General features: G+C 39.7%; 2 protein-coding genes across 2 annotated transcripts in view; one reads left to right on the forward strand and one right to left on the reverse strand.

The window, feature by feature from the left end:
* Positions 1-1,691, forward strand: part of ank2a (ankyrin 2a, neuronal) — a 61,530-nt gene extending 59,839 nt beyond the window's left edge. The window contains 1 exon segment of the mRNA XM_028589181.1: positions 193-1,691. Coding sequence (XP_028444982.1) covers positions 193-400 — 208 coding nt within the window. The 3' untranslated portion in view covers positions 401-1,691.
* A 3,402-nt stretch (positions 1,692-5,093) lies between these two features.
* Positions 5,094-24,042, reverse strand: part of camk2d2 (calcium/calmodulin-dependent protein kinase (CaM kinase) II delta 2) — a 35,664-nt gene continuing 16,715 nt past the window's right edge. Inside the window, exons 3-20 of the mRNA XM_028564400.1 lie at positions 21,750-21,809; positions 20,733-20,787; positions 19,760-19,825; positions 19,023-19,095; positions 17,003-17,105; positions 16,745-16,828; positions 16,423-16,517; positions 15,930-16,052; positions 15,706-15,789; positions 15,322-15,364; positions 14,132-14,172; positions 13,216-13,275; positions 11,843-11,887; positions 11,323-11,371; positions 9,691-9,766; positions 9,494-9,588; positions 7,877-8,115; positions 5,094-6,664 (exon numbers count right to left, since the gene is read on the reverse strand). Coding sequence (XP_028420201.1) covers positions 7,883-8,115; positions 9,494-9,588; positions 9,691-9,766; positions 11,323-11,371; positions 11,843-11,887; positions 13,216-13,275; positions 14,132-14,172; positions 15,322-15,364; positions 15,706-15,789; positions 15,930-16,052; positions 16,423-16,517; positions 16,745-16,828; positions 17,003-17,105; positions 19,023-19,095; positions 19,760-19,825; positions 20,733-20,787; positions 21,750-21,809 — 1,385 coding nt within the window. The 3' untranslated portion in view covers positions 5,094-6,664; positions 7,877-7,882. The remainder of the gene's footprint in view (positions 6,665-7,876; positions 8,116-9,493; positions 9,589-9,690; positions 9,767-11,322; positions 11,372-11,842; positions 11,888-13,215; positions 13,276-14,131; positions 14,173-15,321; positions 15,365-15,705; positions 15,790-15,929; positions 16,053-16,422; positions 16,518-16,744; positions 16,829-17,002; positions 17,106-19,022; positions 19,096-19,759; positions 19,826-20,732; positions 20,788-21,749; positions 21,810-24,042) is intronic.

Consider the following 24,042-nt stretch of genomic DNA (forward strand, 5'->3'; position numbering starts at 1 on the left):
AATGCTGGATTTACAAAGCATGATATTATTTGTGGGTGTTTTGTTTCTCTCCTATAATATATCTTTTAGTATAGCAAGTATAGCAACATATGTCCCTTTAATTTAATTTCTACAGAGATTTAAGGGCATTCTTTTATGATGCTCAGCTGTCTTCCTCTGTTTGTTTCCCCTCCCTTATGGCTCCCTCTCCAGGGCCCACATGCGTAAAGGTTGCACACACAGACGAACAGTGGTGAAGGAGGCTGGGCAGCGCAAACAGGTCCTTCTAGAACAAGTGGAGAACCCCAGAAAAGGGTCAAAACCACGTGACCTCCAGCAGCATCTCCAGCAACTCTTTCACCGCTACTACAAAGAAGAAAAGGAGGACGATGAGGACGAAGAAGAGGAGGAGGAAGAGTAGAATAATGTGTAAAACTCTCCCCCACTCCCTGGCTCTGCCAATGCTAAAGTCCCCCCTAATCCTATGCATTAGCCACATGCAATCCCAGTGTGCACCACAGCACCTCAAAGCTACCACCTTCTTCCTGTTTAAGTCCTGGAAGATGACCTTTCGTTCATTCTTTTGTTTTCTTTCTTGGCTGGTAAAATGTATTCATGATTTTCTTTTCATGTTCTGACGTTGTTTTGCCTTTTTGTGACCAAAGAAAGCCTTCTGTTGTTTTCCTGATTCATTTTTATTTCCCATGTCCGAATTGATGTTTTTGTCTTGATGCTGTGGTAGAGCAACAAAGAAAACAGGTAAATACTATTCACATTAACTAACTCACAAACCTCCTGATGGTAAAGAACACTTTACCTGCAAAATACTGGTACTACTCTCTTAGTAGGCACTTGGACTGAAAGACAATATCTCTCACACTGCACTGCCTCTCACAACCAGAGTTTCTCAGATATTCCTTACTTAAAAACTGTCTCACTCACTGTACTAGTCTCTCTGCTCTTTTGATTCATGTGGTCAAGATGTCACACAGAGAAAACCAGACTGTATCGACACTAAATCGAACTGCTGCTGCTGCTGTGTTTTGTGTAGGCTATGTGTAATCTGTTTTTGGAAATTATATATTATCTATAATCTAGACATTACTGACATCAGTAACCTAGGAATGAATAATCACTCATGTGACGTAGAGCAGGCATGACTAATCAACATTTGTCATCATTGTCCCAGCTTTGTCCTCTTTGTAGTTCTATGGATTGCCCTTTTGCCTCTATTTCCCTTCTGTATGTGTCTTTCTTTCCTTGTTGTTATGTTTAATTTAGTTCAGTTTTAGGGGCTTTTCTCTTACATTGTTGCTGTTGACTCATACTGTAAGAATGGTTAATGTGTGAGTGAGATGGTATAGAACTATTACAAGCTGATTTTAAACTCTGTTTTCTGAAGATGTCTTAGTTTATTTTTGATTTTGAGTTTCGTTTACTAGTAAGTGTAACTTATTGAATCTTTGTTTACCATTGCTGAATTAGATCATCACAGCTGTTTGAGAGTTACTTGTCTCATATGACATTTGTGGTAAGGTGATCAGGTGTTTCTGCTTTATTTAAAAAACAATTTAGATACATTTTTTATTAGCACCATTTATCATTCAGACATACAGAACAAATTCCACAATATGTACCAGGTAATATCAGATGGTGCACAGAACAAAGAAACACAAATTGAACAAGAACAAAAACCCTATCCCACCCCCCTACCACCACCACCACCCTACCACCCTCTGCGGTCTCGAGGAAAACAAAACAAACAAACAAATCACACCTTGCCTAGTCACTCTCCTCTAGTTCTTGTGGCGCTGAGGTCATTAGGTCTGATATTTGTGCTGCTGTGCTTTTCCATAGGTTGATAGTTGATGATTTGGCTTTGTTAATCCTTGCTGTAGAGAGCTCAAGCATAACTATGTCTAGAAAATATGCCAACCACTGTTTTATACAAAGCGAATGGGGGAGCCAGCGTTGAGCTATCATTTTGCTGATTGCAATTGAGCTGGCTAGCCAAATCTTCCTCTGTCTCTCAAGCAGGTGTGATTTAGAGTCATCATTAAAATTAAGTAACAAAACAATCGGGTCAGTAGCAATTAGACATCCTATCACATCAGATGGTATTGATGTTGTTTTATGCCAGAACTCATGCACCTGTTCACACTCCCAGACCATATGCAAGAACGTTCCAGTTTGTTCAGGTTGACAGAACGTGGATATACTGGTGATTTGGGTTCTTGGAACAGTGGAAAATGCCTCCCAATTAATTGTGTTCCCCTCAGGGCTCAGCTCTCGTTCCCATTTCTTTACTATTGGGGGGTTCTTTATTTACATTTTTAGGCTATTAGTTTATCTTTTAAATGAGTGTTGGCACTTGTGTGCTGTGTTTGTGAGTGAATGAGTCTGTGAGTGCAGTAAAAGAGTGTGCCAGTTTCTGTCAGCAAAGCAATGAAACATTTGTTTTGCACAAACCACATTCAAACTCCTGAAAGTCAGGAGGGAGAACCTCCATGCTTTTTGTGCACATGATATGAGGTACAGTATATCGTAGCCACAGAGAAAGTTTTATTTTGGTGGGGCAGATGATAAATACAAGATAATGACACACCAGGCACACATGCAATGAGGCAGGTTGAGAGCTTAAACATACCATTATTCACAGCTCTGAGCATCGCTACTGTATGTATCTACAACATGTAATGTATTTATTTCACTATCACTGTTTACTTTGTGATTAAGAAAAGTGTAAAATGCAAACTAGTGGAAGTTCACTGTGACTGGTATGCTTTTAATTTGAAGAATCAGCATCCCTTTTCTGTGATGATGACAGTTATATACACATACAATGCATATATAAATATCTATAAGGGCATGTATTACTGTATCAAATTCAAAAAGACAAAAACAAAATGGCTGCAGTGTCTATGGCTGATAGAGAATAAAAGTCTACAAATGTATAGTGTTGTATCTTGTTATATCTTGTGAATTTATACAGTTCATTTAATTTGCTCACTTGAACATACACTACAACACCGTCTACGCGACCTGGTGCTACCCCCAGCTGGGCCTCAGAGGTAGTGCAACAGTGGAGGAATCTCAGCACCAGATTCAATATGGAAATATGACAGATTTAATTATGCAATTGAGTAAGTATGGTTACGTTATGCAGTGTCATAATTTTGAAACATAAAAGACCCAACATGCCTGTGTAGCTCACCTAGTAGAGCATGCGCCCATATAAAGAGGCTTAGTCCTCAATGCAGCAGCCACGGGTTCAACTCTTTGTTGCATGTCATTCCCCCTCTCTCTTCTCCCCTAGTTTAAACTGTCCTGTGCCCAACAAATAATCTAACCCAACATATTATCAATTTAATTCCAAGCCAGCAGGATCAACTATTCCGTAAAGTTGCATGTACCACATTTATAAAGACACTCAAATCAGGTGCTTGTGACATCTCACTTAATACGAACAAAGCAGCAGCCATGTCAGTGGGGGGAAGACATAGATATATGACATTCATGCACAGGCAAGGGTGAAATCCACCATTTTGAGACTTGTAATTTTAGGATTAATCTCCTGCTCTGTTTTTTCCCCTGCAACTAACCAGCCTTTAAATACGTAATTATGTTATGCCTATGTTTACACTTTTAAAAGTAGCCCTTATTTTGACATGTAAGCAATCCACATACTCATGTACTGTACTTAAGTACAAATTTGAGGTACTTGTACTTTACTTGAGTCTGTTCTTTTCATGTCACTTTCTACTTCTACATTTTAGAAAGAAATATTGTACTTTTTACTCCACTACATTAATCTGACAGCTTTTGTTACTAGTTACTTTACAAATAATATTTTGCAAGCCCTCCAGTCTGTCCTAGATGCAGCAGTCAGGGCATACAGCAGGATGGGGTTGACCATTAACATCACCAAAACAGTGGTAATCTGCCAGTGGAGTGCTAACATCCCACCCACACCACCCATCTTCAGTGTTGCAGATGAAAAACTGTCAGCTGTTCCATCATTCAAATACTTGGGGAGCATTATTTCTGAAGACAATAGCATTGACAATGAGATCCAGAACAGAATCAAACAAGCATCAACTGCCTTTGGGAGACTCCGGCGGCGGCTTTTTCAGAACAATAACCTTCATATCAATACATACGTCTGCGTCTACCAAGCGGTTTGCATCCCCACCCTCCTCTACAGCTGTGAAGCCTGGGTTACTTACAGCCGCCACATCAAGTCCCTGGAACGCTTCCACATCTGCTGTCTCCAGCGCATCCTGGGAATCACTTGGCGTGACAGAGTGCCTCATACTGAGATTCTCAGGAGAACAGGCTGTAAGAGTATTGAGGCCACAATCACCCAGCACCAACTGCGTTGGTTGGGACATGTCATAAGGATGCCCTACAACTGTCTGCCCAGCAGAGTGCTATATGGCCAGCTACACCAAGGCCAGCTCTCTGCTGGAGGCCAGAAGAAACACTTTAAAGACCAATTGAAGACAGCGCTTAAGAGGTGCAAAATTAAACCTGGGGACCTGGAGAACATGGCTGCTGATCGCAACACCTGGCGGCAGCTATGTCTAGATGGGACCCAAGCACTGGAGGAGGACAGGACAGTCAGGAGACAACAAAGAAGGCTCCGGAGGAACACACCCACACCCATGAATGACAGTAACACCAATACTATATATACATGTCCTACCTGCAATAGAACCTGTGGATCCAGGATAGGACTGTACAGCCATCAGAAAACTCACCATTAAAAGACAGAAGTGGACGTCATCATCGGATTCGATGGACAACTACAAGCAAGCGTGTGCGTGCGTGCGTGTTCTGCAGAGTGCGGGACTGGCACACAGACCCAGAGTGTGGCTTGTATTATTTATATATATAAAATATATATATATATATATATATATATATATATATATATATATATATTGGGCTAATATAGCATGCCTGTATATCAAAAAGTGTATTAGGATAGAGCAAAGATCACAAAGAAATACATGAAATAATTAACAAGTCTAAAACAAACGTCAGCATCTTCCATCCACCTCTGCACTAGGAAAATAATGATCAACCAGCAACACAAAACAAGTTAAAACGTATTAATTATCACACCTTCTAGCTGATTTATTTATTTGTTAAACATTTTAAGCCATCCATTGCCGTGCTGGCAAAAGGTTCACACCATTTAAGGAGTGGTGCGTTGCATTGACATCATACGTTTCATCAAAAGAAATGTTTATCATATTTTCCCCTTACAAAAGAAGAGACCAACCAATTGAAAAGAGCAAATAGTAAGGATGACAAAGACACTGGCATTGTCCTGCAGTGGTAAGGAGGCCACATGCTGGTAAAAGCACTGATCGTCAAGGAAGACATCTCAATATGTATTACAGTCCAACTCTCATTTGACTCCTTACTCTTACCATCTTCTTGCCTAACTGCAACATTCTTCAATCCAATGCTTTTATGACGCTTCCAGATATATTACCCCGTCAGGTTAACACTTAAACCTGTCTAAAGATAGAGACTACAGTGCCTTTGCTTCATCTTCATCATCTCCACCTTGTCTGTGCAATTGGTTAAGTAACACACTGGAAATGACAAGAATAAAATAGCAGAAACCCTACATACAGTCATACAATACAAATACAAACATTATGAAAAATGAGTTTGTTTACTTTTCATTTTTATACAAAACGTAAGGGGTGCTTCAGCAACCAGGAGTTTATTTTTCCTCCTTAGATATGAGGTTTTGATATTTACGCTGGATGTTAACCATAACTGTGTTGTTGTTTTTACAATAGTTCCATGATACTGGAGGACAATAGAAACATTTGGGACAGGACTGATGCATAACATTAACAAACGCAAACAAACAAGTTAGTGATTCACAAATCAAACAGAAGATATTATAGTTTCATATGATCTTACTTACAATATTCCTCCATGCACTACACAATAGTCTTGAATTTTCATATATTACATATATGCTACATTCTCTTATTTCTTATTTCACTGATATAAAGGCAAACATATCTCGATGCAAAGTGTAAGCTGCTCTGCTTTTCTTCACATTTAAATTAGTAGTATAGGTTGAAATCGGACAATTCAAACAGTATGACTTAGCTCATAGCAAACATAAATGTAGCTCATAAACTGGATTTTACATAAACTCTTAATTCCTTTGATAGCAAGAATAGCAATTTCAATGTTTGTTTTTATCAACAATCACAATGTATATACATCACCAGAAACTAAAGCAAGCTCAATTTTAACATTCTAATCTTCCAAATGTTTCTGTATTGCGCACACATAAATACACATAAAAATACAGAATTAATGTTTGGGAGAGGTTACAGTAGTATATTTTTAAACATCTCTATTTTATATTTAAAATGCATACCAAAACATCTTAAAAAACAAACAAAAAAATGTCAATATGCTCGTTTCATAATGTCCAAATATGGTGTGCAGACACCCGGTGGTGATTTCAAATGATGTCCATTGATAAAATACCATAACATTAAAATATATTAATACTTGTATCCTGCGATGTCATGTCCTTATAGACGGGTCGAAGATCAGAGAGCAGTCATGGGTTGGCTAGTTGGCTGCTCTCCTAGATGTGCTGTTTATTTATTTTTTTTACCACATGTTGATATTCCATTAACTGCAATAAAAAGATAGAGAACATACATGTGAAAATATACTGACAGGTTGCACACAGCAATGACAATGTTAACCTGACCAGTTAGACCAGTGGACTTTTTCTTCACAGCTGATATTAGGAAATGTAATAGCAGGAAAGCAGGATGTATAGGTCTAATTAATAACACTAAAAGGCCCAGGCACAATAACATTGTGCATGCTGGCTCACTGGTATTACTCACTGGGAATAGTCCGTACAGACCTATTGTTGACCCACCCAGATATTATCAATTATGCCTAATTAAACCTCTTTTCAGGAATGTGTGGGTGTATAAAGACTCTTGCTTACTCTCTTGTCACTCTTGTCGCAACCGTTAAGGCGGGACAACCTACACCTTTGTAATTCATATACTGTACATGATCATTTTTGGTGGCCTCAGCATAACTCCACCAAAATGTTTTCCTGGTCAGTAGTCAAATTAGTTAATGTGATAGTTACAGCCAGTATAAGTCTTGAAAATGCTCAAAGCTCTTAAATGCTCCATCTTTGCAGCTGACTGTTGCTCAACTCCACTAAACAGCAATTGGAGAATCATAGCTTAGCAACTATAACAAGGCAGGAATGTTGATGCGCTGTGCCAACTCCGCATCTCATGAGCTTGAAGGTTGCTGTCAATTTTTCTTTTAGCCTTTCAGACTCTCATGTATGTAGCCATTAATTGCATTTTATTTATATATATATATATTTATTTATTTTTCCTTTATGTAGAACAGCTGAAGAGAGACAGTAAAATGGGGAGAGAGAGGGGGGACGACATGCAGCAAGGACTGAGCCTACATGGTTGTCTTTTTAAAAAGTCAAGTGGAAACACTAAAAACTGTTTTTGTCTTTCCAGCCAACAACCAAGTTGTATTATTATTGCTAGCATTAGTTTAGTAGCCACAAAATCTGCACATGACAAGCTAGTCAACAAAAGCTATGGAATGAGAAGCGTTCAGAAATTACAGCACATCTTGAGTGGTAAATCTGCTTCCATTATAATTGTGAACTGCATTATATGTCGTGATAGAATGGAAAGCTTAGCAACCTGTCAATTCCCTTTTGGTTAGCTACACCAGGCTGAAAAGCGCATGTAACCACGCCCAACAGTGATGTCACATATTCGCTACACAAACAATTTATTGGATTATTATCACTTACTATACCTTTAATCAAGATTTCTGTGTTTCTTACTGTCTCTTACTGTGAGGGGATGCTGGGTGAGCCCGAACGGTGGAAGTGGATGTTCTGCCACTTGCCGTCGCGGCGGTGCCACACACGGGTCTCCTCAGACTGCATGGTGCGGGGCATGCCGCTGGCATCCATGTACTGGGTCAGTCGAATATAGGCAATACACGCTGCATTTTCCCCAATTAGGTGCACATGTGGGTTCAAGAGGATGGTGTGTACTGGCTTGTTTCCTTTGGACAGGGCTGGAAGGGAGACAACATGGCTGATTACAGAAAATGTCACTTAGTAACACATTAAATAAATATAATAGATATCATCCTGTCATTTGGGTTTACGAAATTCTAAAACAACTGCATGATTGTTCAAAAACAAAACCCTGACCCCATCTTAGAAGGAATACTTACTGAAAACAAGAGTTACTGAAAGTCTCCATATGTTGATGCTGGAAAGTGGACAAGCAGGCTCGCCAAGTGATTGAGGTTTCTAGGACATATCTGGTTTATCTGAACTATTTTTACCATGACTGAGGACATTCATTATTCATTAGTGATTTTTTTGCTCCAAGGTTAGTCCATAACTGTAGTCATGCCCTTGTAGTGTACCAGCAAACATGAACTGTAAACTGATGACTAAATATTGATATACAACAAACAATTTACCCCATACCCACTAATGCACCATTGACACTCGCTTACATACAAACAACATGCTCAATACAACTTTCAGTGTGTTGGGGATCTTCCTTATTTTCAAAATATTGATATCATATTTTTTTGCATTCTATATTGTTTAAACCCTACTAATTGGAAGCAATGGAACAGATTCCTATAAAGATGGTTAGGTATTTTGTCTTTCTCTCTTTTGTCTTGCAGTGTAACTGTTTGCCAGGACATTAAATTGAGCTAACAAGTTCTATCCACTGACAATTAAACAGGAAGTTTTCCTCATGGTGCTTCAGAGCATACAACTGATGCATTAGATCAGGGGTCACCAACCTTTTTGAAACTGAGAGCTAGTTTATGGGTATTGAGTCATACGAAGGGCTACCAGTTTGATACACTCTTCTAAAATAACAAATGTGCTCATTTTGCTTTTAGTTATATATGATTATTAAAGAAGACACTGATCATGTTAATGATTTCTCACAATAATTATCAACAATGACTTAACAAGGTGGGAAACAGATAATATCAATATTAAATTTTCAATTTTAGAACAGGCCTGAGGGCTACTCATGCTGTCCTTGGGGGCTACCTGGTGCCCGTGGGACCCGTGTTGGTGACCCCTGCATTAGATCATACAACACATCATGCAAATGTAAGCAAGCATGTTTATAAATATCTCTTGTTTAAAACTCCAGCATCTAGTTTGGGTGCTGAGCCAGCTGGCTGCTTGCACCTTTTGGAGCAACCCCAGACTCCTGGCTATTACACATTTCAAATTCTCTGGACAACAGTAGCACGCGCAAACGTTGTAACAAATTCCTTCTTAACTGAACAATGTTGGTTGTCTAATTAGATATTTCATTTATCTATTTTGCAAAATGTGACAGTTCCAGGCCACATACAGCTGCCCTGATGATGCTGCAAAAAAAAAAAAGAAGTAATGATTAATGTTTACCATTCTCAAAGTAAAACCGATGGAAGTCATGTCCTTCCACCAGGTTGCCCAGGGCCTCAGGCTCAAAGGAAGTTAGACCAGGATCACAAATCTTCCTGTTACACCAAAAAAGAATACAGAATTAGCAAAGGACATCAGCAATTTAGTCATCAGCCATTTTGATCCTACTGTACAAATTCAGAGAGAAAAAAACTTACGCATAGGACTCAAAGTCTCCATTGTTGATAGACTCAATCAACTGCTCAGTGACTTTGATAATTTCCTGTTTGCGAGCTACAACACAACATCACAGAACATCATCAACTACACAAACCAATGTAAAAATGGCTAGTTGTTACTGTGTTTCAGACGAATGTCGGTCTCAGTGCAGATAAAAGAAATCTGATTTCAAATCAGCTTCAAATGGGTTCTAGTCTACGAATTAGCAGGATTTCAAAGTTATTAGAAATGGAAGGCGCTCAAAAAAATGTTTTCGTTATTTTATATCTGAGTAACAAAACAACAAGAAAGCCTCCCATGTCTAATAGTGATATCAGGCAGGAAAATGCAAGATGACATGATTCCTTTCACCAACAAAGCTCAAAATGAACAAAGACAAACCAATGCTCAGATGCAAGAAGTATTCGCTACAAAAGTAGTTTTAACTAAGTAATGCTGACAATTACCTTTATTGGTATTGGTGCAGGCTGGGGGATATTAAAACAATTACTTAATTTGTGCAACAAAAAGACATGTTAGTAGTAAAAGTAAAGACAAATATAAATCAGTATTTCACCGCCATTGCCTTCACAGCCATAAGCTACAACACTGTGTGTGTACATGATTGTGTATGTGAGTCAGCTTTTTACTGTGTGAGACTTAATGTTTGGTTAAGTCAGAACAAAAGACGTATAGAGAAGTGAGAAGAGCATCTGTGTATACAAGACACAAATATACAGCAGAAGAGCATCTTCTTACAATTCAAATACAGAAGAATAAATCGGATGGAACAAGCAGATATTTAGAGGCCAAAAACAGGTTTTATTTCACTGGAGAAAGGATAGTCAGTGCATTAAACGGACGAAAAGTCTCACACCATAAACTGTATCAGATAACACCCACTTATCTATGACGAGGAAATTATTCGTTCATCAGGAAGACAGGATTTAAGACACTTTACAAGGAGAGATCACTTTCCTTCACTAATGACTGGGTAACAGGCGGGGAACAAAACAGACCATCAATCCCCCCCCCCCGCTGAGGGACTTACTCTGAACTGAGGAGGTGGGAGTCTGTCTTGAGTCAGACATCTGTGAGGAATGGCTCTTAGAGCTCAAGATACCACTCACTAAGCTGCCCAGACGAACGGCTGTCAGCGGTTGCATGGACGGGTGTGTGATTGGGTGTCACGTGTTTGGTATGGGATAACAAAGATAGAGGGCATACATATATATTTATGTATGTATGAGCAAAGGCAGGATAAGAAAATGAATATTTTCAACAAAACATAAGAAGGGGAAGAAAAAAGTAGAAAAGAGAGACTTAGTTATACTGAAAGCATAAAAAGGTATGCAAAAAAAACCTGAAGAAGCAAATAATTTTTCCTCAGACATAAGATGGGAGAAACTTAAGAATGCGTGAGGGCAGGACAGAAAAAAAACAGGGCAGACAGCATTTTGCAAGAGGAGTTGACAGCTAAACAGCAACTGTGTTGCTAAACAGAAGAAAAAAACCTATAAAAGAATGAACAGTCTGATTTGGAAGGACCGACTGTTACCTGTTACTGTAACCTCACAGCATGGGTGAGAACTGTGAGTAGGTAAATGAGACAAAAACACAAATGTCCCTACCTTTTACATCCTCATCCTCAATGGTGGTGTTTGCACTCTCAATGGACTCCTGGAGAATGACAACCTACACAGTTTGTATATGTAATGCATGCATCGATAATGATATAGTACAATGTATGTTTGTAATATCAATGAGTGTTAAAATATTTTTTTTAAATGCTCTTACCAACTCAGATTTTGCTAAACTAAGTACTATGGGGGCATTTTGTTTATTGCAATAAAGCTGACAGGAAACAAGAGACAAGGAAGGAGGGATGACATGCAACAAAAGTCCCCAGCTGGGCTTAAATCAGATTACATGGTAAGGGGCTTAAACCACTAGGCCACCAGGATGCCCCGATGAACATTATATATTACAGTTGATTATATAACAGTACAAGACATGGGCTTTTTACAGTTGGTCGTGGGAGATGCTACTGCTATTAATTGAAATTGTAAAAATGAAAAGGCCTAAAGTACAGGAGCAAACAGCTTTGATATCATGCAACTAACAGTGAAAATGATAGTTTTATTGTAATACCTTATTTCCATCCACAGGGTTGTGGATCACAGTTGTCTGTGGTTCCTAAAGAAAACAAAAGAGAGAACTTGTGGGAAGAAATAACTATAGAAGGACAGAAAATATACTGTATGATTGCACAGAAATGTGTTTGTGTGTTTTCAGATATTGAATCTATCTATCTATCTATCTATCTATCTATCTATCTATCTATCTATCTATGTACAGTATATATATATATATATATATATATATATATATATATATTTTTTTTTTTTTCTTTCTTCATGGTTTTATCTCTTTCCGACTTAACATTTCCATTCTCTCATCAGCTGCAATGGCCTGCCTTGGAAATCACACGTCTGGGCTTTTGTGGAATCGATCCTGATGACCAGCTTAGTCCTTCTAATCACTCACCCCGATTACATTAATATCAGTAGCCTGTGTGTGTGTTTGTGTGTGTGTGTGTGTGTGTGTGTGTGTGTGTGTGTGTGTGTGTGTGTGTGTGTGTGTGTGTGTGTGTGTGTGTGTGTGTGTGTGTGTGTGTGTGTGTGTGTGTGTGTGCGTGTACATGATGATGGAGAGAGAAAGGGATTAAAGAATCATGCGTAATCATCTTGATAGCAAATGGGGGAACAGAAAGCCTTTGACATCATGCAGAGCAACAGTCATGTGGCCTGACGTAGACAGCCAGTCAGCAAACACCATGTGCAAGCCAATGAGTGACAGCCAAATCACTTGGGAATGTAGCATTATCATAAGCCTAAGGAGGCGACATCCTCACATACCAGGCATGCACAGACAAACTACTCTATATGAGCAGCAAACCCAACATAACACACCCTTGCTACTTTTACAATCAAATGCAAAACTGATAGCACTGAAGTACATGCATGGTGTAGGTGTGTAAAGAAGGAAAGAGGAGGGAGTGGGGGGTGAGGTTCCCCCTATCTACAGATTTAAAACTACACTAGTCAAAGACCAATCCAAACGTGTGTAAATGCTTATTGTTTCAGCAGCATTAACAATACACAGATCCAGCAAATCCAAACTGGCCAAGTTATGCATGCTCTGCTACTGTATATGAAGAAATGAACACATCATTCTCAATTATGATTTTTGCTGATGGTTAGCTGTCTCAAATATGCTGGAGCTGGGACATGCTTTTACACACAATTTCATTCAGGGATAGCCTAAAGTTGATCTGTTTCACTTGTTTTCTTTAGTCTTATACACCTTGTTAATAATTAAAATCTTATCAAGTAAAGGCTGAGATCAAACATTATATGCTCTGAACCCGTGTGAAAGGGTGAACCTGTTCCTCCTCCACAGTAGATGTGAGTTGGGGAGGTGTTAAAGGTTTTGCGGGTGTCGAAGAAGTTGTGTGTTTATACCAGCGCAGGGGCAGGGCCAGTGTCTTTAGGACTGGTCACTGTGTTGGCTTTGTTGTTGACCTGCAGGGGGCAGTGTAGAGGGGATATCACACACACACACACACACACACACACACACACACACACACACACACACACACTCTTTTCAGACACACGTTTGTGCACACATGTGCATACGCACACACTCTGGCTAAGGTCCATTCCAATAAGACATCTTTCCAACTCATGTGTCCCAAAGATGTGATGTTACATTGTTACCAACCAAGACCTCTTCATGAAATCTGTGTATTTTATAAAGTAGGCTACACTTAGTCAGGAAGGTAGATTTATTGAGGAAAGCTCCACTTTAGACAGAAGCAGAAGCACAAGGGGCCAGTAAGACTAGGCGGTGGTGAAGATAGGGAAACATGATTAAAAGCAGTCAAAGGGAAACTGCTTATGTTTGCAAAAAACAAATTTCTTAATTGTTAGCATGTTTTGATTGAATTGTAAACTGCTAGACTTAGGAGAATACAAAGGAAGCTGTTAGTAATAACATGGGGGAGATCAAGAGACAGGACAGCAGTTAAAATCTTTTTTCGACCACCCACCCTGTCCGATAAGATAGTATCAGGTAAGAAAATATGTATTTGATGGCTAAAATAGGAAACTAAGCCAACAGACCCACCACCAACTTTAAACTTTTTATACATATGGATGTAGATACTTGTCCAACTATCTATTGAAGGAATTGTGAGATCAAGCTAAGAAATAACAACCATTACCCACCACTGCTTGGAGTGACTGTCCCTGAATGATGATTTTGTTAAGTGCACAATGCATAACAATTATACAGAATTATCTCCTCAGACACTGAACGTTCCAGCACACTAATGCAAATAACAACGCATTTACTTTATTGTGCAAAGCAACTCACCTTAACGCCATCTGCCTTCTTGTTGAGCAAACTCTTGGCTGCTGTAGAAATGAAAGAAAGAGGCAACACTTTGGCATGAAAGTTCACAAACAGAGTCCTGAGCCTGAGGCTACACTAACATGCAGCAAGCATCAGTCAACTGTGCTTATCTTCAAACTCCAGGTGCAAAATCCAACTACAAGATCCACAATGCAATGCAACAGATGCTTAGAATGGAATCTTTGTTTATGCAATGTTGTTCTCCGACTACATACTAATTCACATGTGAAGGGCTGAAGGGTGGGTGGTTGATTGGGTGTGTATTTAGCAAGTGATGAAAGGGGTAATCTACCTATCTCCAACAGGCCCAAACAGCATTCCTAAATTAACATTTGCACACATACACATGCACTACTCCACTAGCACCCACACACACAATCCCACCACTCTTCTCTCATTGTATTTCTCATGGTATAGAAATAATCCAAACACTACTAGATTTAATTTCAAAATGCATGCTGTACCCTTGTCTAAATTTCATTCTGATTTCATATTGGCACTTTTGCAAGAGTGAGCTTCAATTTTGTTCTTTTGAATACCACTTCATCTTCATGCATGTGATTAACTATTAGAAGAGTAGAGTAAGTAGTAATTAAACTATCACAACTATTTAGTTGGGCCCAACCCTGCATATTTCCCTGTCATTCCAAAAACAATCTTACCTCAGATGGAAACCACAATCCAAACAAAAGAAGGAAAGAAATTTGAAAAAGGAAGAAATGATGAATAAAAAGAGACACAAATGCACTAACGCATTTTACTGTAAAATGAAGAGAGAAAGCAGGCTAATAAGAGCCTGAGAAAATAGAGATAGGTTAAAAAAAATACATGCAAAAAGGTATGATAGGGCGCAAAATCGAGACAAAGGGAACGAGTAACAGCTAAAGAGATGGCTCTGTTTACCAGTGGCACATTTAAGCCTGTTCTATAAAAAAGCAGACCAAAAGGCGTTCTAAATTAGGTTTACCTACTTTTTAGTGCCTCTGATCAGTTTTCCTCATGAATAAAAGATGCATTTCTCAAAGCGTACCTAACCAAACTACCAACTCTGAGAAGTATTTCAAGCCTCTTGTTTCTTTAAGATAAATGTTTTAGTGTATAAGATATGTTTGGGTAACCAGGTCTTGTACACCAGGCTGAGAGAGACATACCTGAGAAGTTTCTTGTGACCAGCAAAGTGGTCAATATGGCTCCCTGCAGTGATAAAAAGAAGGAAGGAAGGAAGGAAGGAAGGAAGGAAGGAAGGAAGGAAGGAAGGAAGGAAGGAAGGAAGGAAGGAAGGAAGAAAGAAAGAAAGGAAGGAAGGAAGGAAGGAAGGAAGGAAGGAAGGAAGGAAGGAAGGAAGGAAGGAAGGAAGAGACAGAAATAGGAAGATTGATTATAAGTTTTTAGCAAGGAAGAGGAGCACAGCAAAAGGGAAACTTGAAGGTTTTAGAGAAAAGTAAAGTCTTGACTGAGGAAGAGGGGAGAGAGAATGATGGCTTGATAGATTGTTCTACATAAATAGAAACATGAAGGATTGCCAGACGTCTCACCTTGAGTTTTCTCCTGGCGTTGAATTTCTTCAAGCACTCCACAGTCTCCTGCCTGTGCATCATGGAAGCTACAGTGGACCGTTGCTGCAGGAAGAAGATGAGAGTATTTTAGGCGGTACCTTTGTAGTTTATCATTATCAATGTGTGGGTCTTAATTGCTGTGTCTGCATCTGTAAATCTGTTTATGTGTTTTTCTGCATCGCTGTTGTTTGTGTGCCACATACGCAGATCCAGGGATGTTTGAGGGCCTCTGCGGCAGTGATGCGTTTACTGGGGTTGATTGTTAGCATCTTGTTGATCAGATCTTTGGCCTCAGGAGTTACAGTGTCCCACTCTGGGGATGGGAACTAGTCAAAAAACAAAAGAGTATCAAATGCTCATTACACAGACAAAAGTAGTCGGGACAAAGTAAAGCATTTTTAGATTTTTAACAACGGCAAGGGGACAGGAGAAAAAAAAAACTTGAATAACATCAGTGAACAGACAGAAAATGACCGTCCTCGGAAGAAAAGAGATGGACTAAATATGTGTATTTACTTTTTTATTTTAACATAATTTTCACTGAACTGATGCAGCAAGACAATCAATCCAGATCATCTATAGTATTATTCTTTAAATTATAATTAAAAAATCTACAAAAATGTTAATATATATAATAATATGTTAATTTTTTCCAATGACAGCCCAAGGTTGGACTGTATGTGTGTAAGCGCTTACATCATAGGCCCCAGCCTTGATTTGTTGGTAAAGGCGGTGCTGGTCCTCATCCCAGAAGGGAGGGTAACCCACCAGGAGGATGTATAAAATCACACCTGGAAAAAAGCGACATGATATGTTAAGCATGGTAACAGAAAATACTAATATATTTAAGTACTGTATACTGCAAAAATATATATTATTTACTACTATTAAACACTTGAAACAACATGAAGCTGCAGTGTTGGTGCAGAATACTCTTCTGCACACACCTGACCAGGTCAGACAAAGCCATAGACTAAGGTTTTATCTCCAGAGTCAAGAGAATTTGAATGTTATTTACCACAGGCCCACATGTCCACTGGCTTCCCATAGGGGTCTTTCCTCAAAACCTCCGGAGACAAGTAGCCCGGGGTGCCGGCAAAACCTGGAGGAGTGATATGGAGGGAGGAGATGTGGATGGTAGGCAGGAGTGGGCAATTTAGTGACTAGGCTGTTTCTCAATTAATTAAATGACTGATTGATAGATAGATTGACTAACTGGTTGGTTGCTTGATTGACCAACTGATTCAGGTTGAAAAATGGATGGATGAATACTCACCAAACCATGCCTGCTGGTCCCCCTGCACCTCGATAGCCAGCCCAAAGTCAGCCAACTTGACCGCCGCCCCCTTCAGCTTACTGGCCAATAGAAGGTTCTCAGGCTGGGGGGGGCGGAGTCAAACAGGTTAGAGGTGAGAGGTCACACGCTCTGGGAACAAGCCGCCCACAGACACAGATCTAAAATCAGATTAGCCAAACCAAATCCTAATCCAAACTATTAGGGGTCAACAATGCTAAACTGCTCTTAAATCAGTGTCTGAGGCAACTCCCTTTCTGCCACACAAATGACAGAGAAACGTAAATGTGCACGGGACCAAATCTCTAACAGACAAAGGACATTTTCCACGCTGGAGCTGTGGACTTGCTCCCCAAGTCTCATGGATTCTGAGCGAGTGAATTGGTAACAGACATGATGCGCTACCACCAACACCAATCCATGAGTGGGAACAAAGTGCACACTGCAGGGAGAAGGATACAGGAGGGGGCTATGGTGTAACAGAGACGTTGGTGTAAAAACAAGTGACTTAGTCAACACACCGCACACTAACACAGGTTAGCATAATCATAAATACATGCAAGCACACGTGCACACACTCAAACACACAAACACACACACACACACACACACACACACACACACACACACACACACACACACACACACACACACACGGCAGGTGCAGAAAGGTCTTTGCTAACCTAAGGCCAGTTAGACAGTGTGCTCTAATGAATAATACATTTCCTAACATTTAGAGACTCTAAACACAGATAGCCTGTGAGCAGTCAGAAAATGGCAGACATATGCCTCAACATGACTAACTGACAACTGGACAACATCTACATAATCATTTACATAATGATTGAGTGATTATGAAGCATCTGAAAACCTTAAGTTACTTCAAAAAAGGATATCTCCCCTAATAAATAATAATGTATTAATCCCGCAAATTAGCATACAAGTTACACACAGGCCTGAAATAAGCACACATACATTAATGTGTGAGAGTGAAGGGGGCTTCAGCTGTCGATGTACAGGCACCCCGAAAAATTGTGGGTTCGGTGCCTTGCTCAAGACCACATTTGCAGTGCCCAGGAGATGAACGGGCACCTCTCCAACTACCAGTCCACCACCATACTTTGGTTCGTATGAGGACTTCAACCAGCGACCCTCTGGTTCCCAACCTAACTCCCTACAGACTGAGCTACTGCCACCAATTGGAAATCTCATAAACCAACAGTTACATGTTCACATTTGAACTTACTCACTAGAGCTCTCTTGCTATATCTCCCCTTTTCCCTCCACATAAAAATGCTCTTGGGATACGAGTACAAACTATCATTAGAATATTCATGACCTTGGAACATCTTTCAAATCTCAAAATCATTTTTACATAATTATGCAAATGTTTATCATTCCTGAGGTTCTTCCTTTTGATTGCTCCTATTCCTGTCACCATGGCGCTGCACTCGAGTAATACGCAATCACTCACATACACACACACACACACACACAAAGACGCTATGCTCTCTGAAACATCAGGGGTAGAATTAGAGGAGGATCCTTATTCTTGACATTGGCAGGATGGGTATTAAGCCCAGAATATCGACTCCACAAGATTTTAATGTAACAATATACAGTAGCTGCCAAGCCTTAAGTCTCTGCCGTTGGGTAGGTTTGAATCTTATTCTGCACACCAGAATTGTAGCCAATTTCAAAGCTGAGGTCAAGTTCTAATCAGCTTTCTTAATTTTTCAAAGCTTTTAGGGTTTCTACAAGAAAGAATGGAATATTTTGACAAATCTTTATGATGGTATTTTTCCTTTTACATAAGAAGACAATTATCGGCTTCAGTTTGATCATCAAACAGATTGTAAAAATGTTTTACAAAATAAACAAAAATGCATGTGTGTGTGTGGATGCAAAGGATAAGGATTGTGAGGGGAGTCACTGGGTCTTTCTGAATGTTGCCATCAGAGTCAGGACTGAACATGGCCGCAGCCGTGGCGGTCGTACAAACCTTTAGATCCCTGTGGACGATGCCATTAACATGGCAGTGATGGACACTCTCGAGGATCTGCTGTATGCAGTGGCTGAGGGTGGCAGAGTAATGAACAAGCGCAGGATTGTGAAGGAACAAACAGATGAAGAGCCAGAAAAGGAAAAGAAGAAAGGCAGAGAAGAGAATATGAGGGAAATTAGTTGAGGGGAAGAGAAGAGGAAACCATAAAAATGTATCATATGTTACTATCATTAGGCTTATGTGTGATACTGTTTTCATGTCGGGTGACATGAAGTCACATGAAGGTAAGTCATTTTTCACAAGAGATAATGGAATACATTGTATAGACAATCCAAAGCTATACAGTATCTATGACAAGCATACACAGATACACACACAAACTACCTTTCCCTTTCGCTCTCTCTTTCTTTCTCTCTCTCTTTCTCTCTCTCTCTCTCTCTCTCTGGGGAGGAAGTATTTCAACACAGAGCTGGCAGTGTAAGGTAGGCTGTGTATGATTAATACCGCAGGCTATATGTCGTTAATCACTTTTATAAATGAATCAAAGATGCCTCAGAGACAAGGCAGCTGTATCACACCTCTGAGAAGACCATATGTGAAACACACAAATATACACACCAGGAACAGACAGAGATGCATAATGGCTGCTGTGCTCAGCACTGTTTGTGTGTGTGTGTGTGTGTGTGTGTGTGTGTGTGTGTGTGTGTGTGTGTGTGTGTGTGTGTGTGTGTTACCTGGCATCCGCCTCACTGTAGTACTCCCTGGCTACGATGTCCTCAAACAGCTCTCCTCCTGTCACCCTGTGGAGAGACAGAGAAATCATTATAGTTTGTGTGTGTGTGTGTGTGTGTGTGTGTGTGTGTGTGTGTGTGTGTGTGTGTGTGTGTGTGTGTGTGTGTGTGTGTGTGTGTGTATGGGTGTGTGTGTCTTAAGGTCAAACATAGCCTAGTTATAGCGAAGATTAATGCATTACTAAATAAAATAGGTAGCACCACACAAACTGGTTTTAATTCAGAAATTAGTTGTAACTGCCAGGTGTAACTTGTGCGTAGCTAACTAAGCTAGCTAAGTGACAATAATACTTTAGCTTGCCGTTGAAGAGCAAAAGAGGTGTTGTTAGCTAATATGAAATATGGTTCATATATCTGAACTGACACTTAATCAAAATGTTGTTTAATGATGATGTAAACCTGGAAGATTTTAAATTACATTTGACCAAAATAACATGATACAACTTAAATTACAAAGCCTTATGCTAATAATGTAAGACTAAATGACTAATGCTAACTTAGCTAAATAGCATCGGTTAGCTTAGCTGAACAGGATACAGTATATCCCATACACCCCCCGCCCCCAAAACTGTTATATTTTGGTATGTTACAGCTTGTTATGCTGCAATGACTTTCTGTTTACATAGTGGACAGAACTGCAGATGTCCTAGCAAGAGATTAAGATGAAGTCTCATAAAGTCTTTATTAAACATTCTGGTTTAGTAATTCACTGGTTAAAACAACCTAATACTTAGGAAGGACTTAACACACAAACTATATGAAAAACCTGTCCATAAGAACTAAGGATATTCCCAGAAACAGTATTAACCTTATACAAATACACAACTTAGAAGGGAAAGTAAAAATAGGAAAAAACATGAAATGGGGAGGCTATTACAATTGACAAAGAGAATGAGTGTGAGATTCTGTTACTCACAGATCAAACACCAGATAGTGGAAACCCTCTTCTGATATGCTGTCATGGAGTCGTACTGTCGAGGAGATTTAACAAAAACACAGGACAAAAAAGGAAAAGAAAAACAAAATGAAACAGTAAGCAGTCAATATTATACAAGTACTTCCCATATTGATTATTCACAATTTCCTTTGTGCTGCTGTGCCCCATAGTTAGATTGTTAGTTGTGGAGCTTATCAGAAGTAAGTGGTAATATGTAGCCTAAAGGAGCAGTGTGAAGTGTTAATCCAGTAGCAAAATGAGTTTGCAATGCATAATATAATCTACCTCCATTGTATGTGAAGATTGATTCTGTTATTAAGAGTGGATACATTCTGAAAGGATTAATTAGCACAGTTGCCATCCCCACAATCACTTTTGAAAAATAAATAAGACTGAAATGTGTCCTATAATCCAATTAATCCCACTGAGCATTGTCTTCTGATCCTGAATGACCCTACTATATATCATTTAATTTCCACACCTCCTTTTTAAAATGTAAAAGCCAAGCAGTCAGAATGTTCAATCATAGTTTTTGGTAGAAACTTTATAAGAGCAGAAGTTATCTTGGAAAACTGACTGGAATGGCAACTGTGATGCTAATCTGGAAAAATGACAGTGAATAAAAGAAAGAGCATAAGCGGATGAGTGTGAAAAGAACAAAAGAAGAGAGACAGGTTCTATCAGAGGTATAATGAGAAGGAAAGAGTGTAAAGGGTCAGTGGTTTAGAGAGAGGGCGTATGGGCCCTATGTCTTTCTGATGATTCAGCTGGGAGAGCACACAGATATATCATCATTAGATACCTTTGCGCGCACGCGCGCACACACACACACACACACACACACACACACACACACGTCTCTTCCATAACTTTGTCTATAAGATGAATAGCCATAGCAGGATTCAACAGACACCTGAACAAAATATGTGTTCTTTCGTTTGTATCATTGTTCGTTCTTGTGTATGCTTATGTTAAGATCGAGGACTCGCAGCTCACCGATGTTGGTGTGCTTCAGTAAACGACAAATCCTCGCCTCTCTCTCCAGCTTTTGATGATCTTAAAGAAAAACAGGGGAGACACAAACACAGAGAGAAACAGAGACATGTTATTTTTAATGCTCTTCATTATTCCCTGCTATGATTGGCTTTCTGAATTATCGAGCATGAGGTTGGCTGCAAATTAGTTTTGACTCACTGGAGGACACAGCGCAGTGTTTGGGCGTTGTTGTCAGCGTCAGTGTGTGTTTTTGTACTTGACATCCACACTTCTGTATGCGTGTGTGTGTGTGTGTGTGTGTGTGTGTGTGTGTGTGTGTGTGTGTGTGTGTGTGTGTGTGTGTGTGTATGTTGGTTTTGTGCCAGCTCCGTTCTTTTCCTTATCAGAACTGAAATGCTTGACAAAAATAATGTGACCTGATATGTGCTTGGTTGTGTGCCACAAACAGGCAGGCAACAGTGGACAACAGAGTGAGCAGCCACAGCTGATTCATATTGACCTCTGGTGTCAGGCTTAATATGAGCTGCTGCCTGCAGGTTTTGCTGCCCTGAGAACAAAATAAACTTGCAAAGATAAAAAGTACTTGTATCTCGTAAGGCCAAATCTAAATGTAAAGATCATTAGGGTTTTCTTGCTCATTTCTTTGTTCACTTACAGCAGACTGGGATTGGGTGATGTGATAATACACACTGAGAGACACATGCGGTATGGTTGCAAATGATGCAATGAGTTACTAAATGACAATATTGTCACAGCATTACTGGATTTTTGTATCCATCACGTCATGAAGTACCTTGATTGGTCAGTTATTTCATTCAGTTGATTAGCCAAAAACAAATCATAAAACCAGCAATAACTGATTTGTTCAGCCACTTTGAATACAACACTGACATGTCAGATTATAAAGTTGATATGTTTGGAGTTGTGTATCTGACCACCTGGTGGATGTAAGTCTAATATCCAACTCTGCTTTGGTCTCTATCAACACCTGATGGAAATATCTGGCTCTGTAGCTGCTAAATGCTCCACTATGTTCACCAGCTAGTTGCTAACTATGTCTGTTTGCAGTTGTCTGTTAAGCAGGTAGTGTAGCTTTGCCACTTAAAACAGCTGCCGGGTACCTAATTTCAGAACTGGACATTTAACTTAAATACTGTATATTCTGCTTATTTCACTTTATATTGTATGCGTGCTTGCCATCAGCAAACCACCAAATTTCAAAAGGGCAACATGTATAAAAGTTACTGTACTCCTTCCATGTGACCACAGACAGGCTGAATCTCACATATCTTTATGAAGCCAGACTGATTTTATCTGAATTTGTGAAACAAGAAGTGACTCTACTATCTCCCTGTCAGAAGACACCAAAGTCCAGTGACTCTGATTCAGAACAACTGAGTGAGAGCAGCAGTCGTTACAAGTAGTGTTGCAGCACAGCGTTGAGGCGACCCATTTCAGCTTTGCCTCGGGAGACAGAGTGCAAGAGCAAGAGAGAGATAGAGAGATAATGTGAGTGAGGGAAAGAGAAGCAGCAGGTTCAACTTTTTTTCAAATAAAATAGGACACCTATTTTTTACTCTCATCCATGTCTCCTTCCTCTGCTCTTCTTGATACTATGAAAACTGTGGACTCTGCAGCTCAGATGCAAGAGCAACAAAGAACACCAGGCAGCGTGGTACCATTATAGATACAGGTATCTCTTTGTTTGTGTCAGTGAAGTGTATCTATAGGAATCCACAGGCAGACCACAGGCAAACTTTGGGCCGCAGTATACTTAAAACGAAATGGAACTTGGCGTGCTTTCAAATGCTTGATAAAAAATACCAGTACAATACAGTATGTTTACTGTGACTAAAAAGACTGCTCATCCACACCAGAGGGTGGAGTTTATCAGTCGCAGTGAGAGAGATGAAGCCAGAATAAAATCCCAACAGTGAAATGCAACACAAATACAGGATGAGCTGTGGCTTCACTACAGTTAGAACCAAAATACAGAAGGAATTCAGGAGGAGGAGGAGTTTATTTAAAACCTGCCCTGGTACAGTTAGTTACAGGCACACAAAACAGAAAAGGAGATGGTATGTTCATTCCCTACCCCCTGGATAAAGAGGGAGGTGTGTGCCAGTCAGTTTCAAGTCAATTATATTTATATAGCCGTATATCACAAATCACAGATTTGCTTCAAGTGGCATTACAATCTGTACCGCAAATGACACAATGCTATAAACGATAAACCATCAGCTTAAGTTGTAGAGTGTCAAGGATGTTAATAAACAGGAAACTTGCACCCCAA

The sequence above is a fragment of the Perca flavescens genome, chromosome 2 (assembly GCF_004354835.1).
Source record: "Perca flavescens isolate YP-PL-M2 chromosome 2, PFLA_1.0, whole genome shotgun sequence".
NCBI lineage: Eukaryota > Metazoa > Chordata > Actinopteri > Perciformes > Percidae > Perca > Perca flavescens.